Genomic DNA, 5,703 nt, shown 5'->3' with positions numbered 1-5,703 from the left:
ATACTAAACTACACTTAAAGGGATACTCATTTAGTATAGAACAAGAAAAAGCTCTCATGGATCTTTTAAACAAACACTTTCGTAAGTGGAATTGCAAAATTTTGGGATCTCTTATAAAAAGATGGTAAGAACACATTTTAAGAGTCTTTCAAAGGAAGACTCAACGTTTAGCTTTGTCTGTGTTGAGGAGAACTACTCACATAACTGTTATCAGTTTATCTTTCCTTCCATTTTTAGAGGTAGAGCTGTAAAAGCAGAGTATTTTCATGGCCATAAACGCCCTCCTACAACCCAAACATTTGTCTCAAGGGATGAATAATTCACTAACCCTGACTAGTAAAGTTTGAAGCTGTGATGATAAGTAAATTGAATTTTAGCAACTAAATTCAGTTGGAAAGCTGACTTTTTTTAAAAACTGAGATATACGATCAAATAAATCAACTTGTTAGTACTACTTCGTCATAATGACAGATTGTTAGGAATGCCCTTGAAAACCGGCAACGCAATTAATCGACACGTGTTGGGCGCCTAATTTGTACTTAGTCTCAACCTTTACACATTAGAGATGGGACTTTTGGATATGGATTTATTTGATGACTTCAAACGTATGAACAAAAGACAGGTATTTGCCCCAATATAAACTTTATTAATAATTATATCTAGGTATACTATCAGGTGTTAACCATTGCTATGGTCGTAGCCTCTGCCCTAATGATCTGGAAGCTTTTAGTAATTATTAGCTATAGCGAAAGTCCTTTAGTAGTTGTCTTAAGGTATACCCACCTAAATTCACAAGCTTTTTTTGATTTTCAGTGGCAGTATGGAGCCTGCATTCCACCGAGGCGATGTGTTATATCTAACTAATTATCCTAATGAGCCCATCCGAGTCGGTGACATCGTTGTATTCAAAATTGAAGGGAGAGAAATTCCTATTGTCCATCGCGTTCTGAGACTGCACGAAAAGTTTGTTTATGATTTAATGAAGTGAACATTGAGTATCGTTTTTCATATAGAAAGATGCTATTTCCCTAAACCTCTTTACGATTCTGAAATAAAGGGGTAGATGTGAGAACAATTTCAAGATATGTTCATTTTATTCTAGAGTAGAGAGATATTTGTGATTTACAGTCAGGAGATTTTTCCAAACCTTATTTAGGACGAGGAAGTCCAATCTCCCAACTGTAAAAGTCTCTTTAGAGATTTTGAGAAAATTCTGAAGAAAATATGGACAAAACCTCAATATTCTCACTGGCCTAGGGTTTTCCCCCAAATAAGCCGGTATTTTGGGGGTATTATCAAAACTTTTAACTTTTACAGTTCTCCCCAACATGTCCACATAGTTAACAGTAAATTTACATAAACATTAGGGAGATTCAATGAACTCCATTGAGAAATCCCCAAAATTTCAATATTTTGGGAAAAGCATCAGTGTTTCAATCGAATTCGGGAAAATCCTGCAATGTTCATTTTGAAATACTCAGAGTTTCCCATAACTTTGTTGTAAAAAAATTCTGATTTCCGGAAAAACTGGGAGTTGGAAAATTACCGAACGCTAAAAAGTGAAATACTGCTAGATTAGCATCTTTGTGTGTCCCTCCACCAAATTAATATTATAGTACACTGAACCAACCTTTTCACCACTTACTGTATTTTTTCTAGAACAGTGTATTTGCTTATCGTACATGCTTCATATGTATTTAGAAAATGCCACTACCTTCAAAGCAAAAATAGTAAACCCAATGTCATTTCCTACATTTGTGTAATTATGTTTTATAGTCACTGCTGATAAATTGTGTTCGATGTCACGCTATAAATAATATTTTTATCATACTATCTACATAAACTCAAAAATGTCTTTAAATGTCAATAGAAATCAACAGCAACGCTGTTGGAATGTTCCGTAGTTTTTGATACACGTTTCTTCTTAACATTTATCATTAAAGTAATTAATATACTAATTGTCAGTCACTTAGCTCCAAATGGTCTAGTGTTTCTTTGTAGTTGTGTTAACACGTCAAATCGTAACAAATCACTTGGATCTTAATTTCGAGTTTTGTTACTAGAGATTATCGATGCGGAATGCTTGACAAGTTTGAGTAAAGTATGAGTTCTTGACAAAGATTTTATTCAGATGGTGTATATTTTCTGTTAGTTTCTTGATATTCAACTTGCAAATGTGTGACACATTCTCGTAACCTTTTTAGTGTCAACGGCAGCATCAAGTTTCTCACAAAGGGAGACAATAATCCCGTTCATGATCGTGGTTTGTATGCTCCTGGTCAGGATTGGCTGACACCATCCCATCTTATTGGACGGGCCAGAGGGTAGGTTTATGATTGGTCTCGCCTTCTATGCTAAGACCAAAGTTTAGCTTCATTTAAATTAAACTTACAGATCAGTGTACATATCACATGCGACTATTATATACCGATAAATTACTTGATTAATGTATATGGTTCATATTCATCCCTTTAATTTAGTAAGTAGTCTGTGTAAATCTGTACAAAACAACTAACTTCAATCTCTTTACCTTTCAAATAACAACCTTGTATTTACCAATACGTTTAATAATAGTAAGATTTTGAGCTCAAAACTTTTTCAACCACTTTAGTCTACTAAACTACTTCCTAATGGTGAGCTAACCTCACGATTTCTGACCAACATTGATAATTTATCCAATCCATAAACAGATCAAAATTGTTCGAACTATGAAAAAAGTTCTGTTTTGTCAGTTTTCGTTCTTTTAAACAGAATGTTCTAACCTAGAACTTTCCGTTGATTTTTCATAGTGTTCTTAAATAAAAAGAACTTCTTTGCCAGACATAGCACGAATCAGTTCTTCTGTGGTTCAACGAGTTTCAGTGCAAATATTACGTCAGCAACACTAACTATAAAAACGAAATTGGATCTTGTCAACTTGCGTTGTCTATGACGCAGCTAAGATGTTTGTCTTCTAAACAAAGGACGAGTATATTATAGAGAGATTCCGTCTGTTTAACTCTGTGACTATTAAATATGGTCTTCCTGTAGATCCTAAGTTTAAAAATTATCTTATACATCTTACCAGGGGAAATTCATTTTCGAATCATCTCTAATATTACTGGCACAATAATTTTGTACTTTCATTGCAGACTAATATGTGTAAAAAGGATAATCATAAATATGATTGTACAACTCTAGTAAGTGAAATTGTCAAAAAGAAAAGTTTCTACTCTAAAACGTCTTCATTTTGTCTAATGACTCTATGGGTTTGTTTGGTTATGTCACAATAAGGTCCATCATACAACACTAAACTCATTATTAAACAGTTGTATTTGTCAAAATTTTAAATAATCACACCTTGTTTTTGCATTTTTTCAGTCAATCAAGTTAAATTTACTCTTTACTTATTATTATTTTCAGATTCATACCTTATGTTGGTCAAGTCACCATAATTATGAATGAAAATCCCCGTATTAAAGTAAGTTTCATACTGTTTAATTCCATTTTAAAGTAATGTATGCCTGAACACCGATTACCACGACGCGCAATGCTGACTAGTATTGGCGATGGTTGGAAAAGAGTTAGGGGCGGCCAAACCAAAACGTGGCATCAGAGCTTGAAGTCACTAACTTCTAGTCTGAGCCATGTTTGTAGATGCAGACTACTTGGTTGGGGTCCGTGCGACTATCATAACCAATGGTTGGAGACTCTAGGTGACATGTCTCAGAATCGATCACAATGGCGTAGGTGTATACACTCTTTATATTCCCTTAAACCTTGAGATTAAAATTGCTTCATATCTGTCTTCCTTCCTGTACTATATCCTTATATACAATCTTTCTTTTATATATTACCACCACTAAATTAAATACTTCTATGAATACGGTGTTCATCTTATTGTGCTAACGAATATGGCAACTTGGGTCGATGCACATATATGCCTGTTCCTACGTTGTAGCTGACTGACTGACTGAATACTTGAAAATATTACCATTATATATTTAAAAATTTTAATTTTACGAGTAATGAATTTTGAAAAAGATGGATCATTTTACTAAATTAGTTCACTCATCGAGTTTGTATGATGGTGATACTATATGTTAATAGTATCCGCTTGTCTTGCCATTAAAAGATACGTTCTTCCCTTAACAATTTATCTAAACAAAAGTCTTCAGTAATAAGGATATTAGGTTGATGAACCTGTGTTAATCCTGACAGATTGCCTTCCAGTGAAGGTTCAGCTTCTCCTTGAAAATGTTCACCAATGGGGCTGATATATTATATTATTATATATTCTACTCGTATGCGATATCACTGTAACAAATTTCTAAATCTAATGAACTGTTAAAATGATATATAGAAATCAAGTAATGGTGAAGCGACATTAGGATGTAAGATACTTTTACTTAACGTTTATCCACATGCGGTTTAAGACCTCGGATCACATGACTCAGATGCATTGTCCCTTTATTTTCCTCTTGCTCTTGGGTTCTACTGTGCTCTCATATATAACCTGAGAGTTTATTCCTTATTCTTATCATTACTATATTATTTCAATCCTTTTTTGTTATACTCTCGTTGTGGTAATCTGGTTTGGTAACTTGGATCAACAGACTACTGTACCACACCCTATGTTGGTAAAGTCTGTCTGTCTTATCTGAATGTTCTAATCACTGAAATCAAATACAACCTAAACTCTATTCCTTATTTGTTAATCTTTTAACCGATAAACCACCTCTCCATTGTCTAGTCAGTCAGCTACAACGTAGTACCAGGCACATTTATGCATCGGTCCAAGTTGCCATACCTCGTTATCACAACAAGATGAACATCGGATTCATAGAAATAGTTAATTTGTTGGTGGTAGTATATCAAAGATAGGTTGTATATAAGGATATAGTATTGAAAGGAAAAAAGTTATGAAGCAATTTTAATCTCAAGGTTTAAGGGAAGATAAAGAGTGTATACACCTACACCATTGTGATCGATTCTGAGCCATGTCACCTAGAGTTTCCAACCGGTGTCGTTTAAACTATTGATCAAAATTTTTTCCATATTTATATTTATATGTTTTCTTTTTACCCACTTTTAGTACTCTATCTTAGGCGTTATGGGTATCTACTTATTATTGAATCGAAATCAAGAGTGATAACATTTGTACAAATGTACATAAACATTATATATATATAGATATATGTATAAGTTTTAATCCCTATGTAACCATAGTCACTTTTTTATTTCAAAAAAACTAACCACTAATTGTGTTGTTATTCAACTGCTAATGATAAGTCAAACTGTTTTTTTAGTCAAGTGATTTGTACGTCCTTTTTGTTGCTATGGCTATTGTTGTATTTTCCTTCTAACCGTGATGCTTATTGTCGATGTGTATTTGAAGTTAATTTCAGGTTTCTTATTTTTCCAAATAAAACGTTATTTCTCTGGGGGTGGAGGTATTTTTTTCCGCCGTCTTTCTCTCTAACCTCTGGTCAGTTTTATTGATTCAAGCTAATGTCCGTAGATAGGAAGCAATGACTAAGCAGTAATAAATGTGCTCAACTTTCAGCCAACTTGATCACGACCTCAAATTGCACACACAGCTACTTTGGTTAAAGCAACTGGGTAGTATCACATCAGTCTTCATTCACTTAGAATGTGACTCAAAGCCAAATACACGAATCTGTACTTCCTAGTAAATGAGTCAGTCCGTACCTTAGATAAATT

At 33.8% G+C, this 5,703-nt stretch overlaps 1 protein-coding gene across 1 annotated transcript; it reads left to right on the top strand.

The window, feature by feature from the left end:
* The first annotated feature begins 524 nt into the window (after positions 1-524).
* Positions 525-5,427, top strand: Smp_031730 (signalase (S26 family)). Its single transcript, XM_018798790.1, has 6 exons — positions 525-622; positions 664-773; positions 814-963; positions 2,205-2,324; positions 3,403-3,460; positions 5,075-5,427. Exons 1-6 carry the CDS (start codon positions 566-568, stop codon positions 5,129-5,131), a joined length of 552 nt encoding a protein of 183 aa, XP_018653697.1. The 5' UTR covers positions 525-565; the 3' UTR covers positions 5,132-5,427.
* Positions 5,428-5,703: the final 276 nt, after the last annotated feature.

The sequence above is a fragment of the Schistosoma mansoni genome, chromosome 7, assembly GCF_000237925.1.
Source record: "Schistosoma mansoni strain Puerto Rico chromosome 7, complete genome".
Lineage (NCBI taxonomy): Eukaryota > Metazoa > Platyhelminthes > Trematoda > Strigeidida > Schistosomatidae > Schistosoma > Schistosoma mansoni.
Note: the sequence above shows the minus strand (reverse complement) of the source record. Positions and strands in the feature narration are given on the sequence as shown.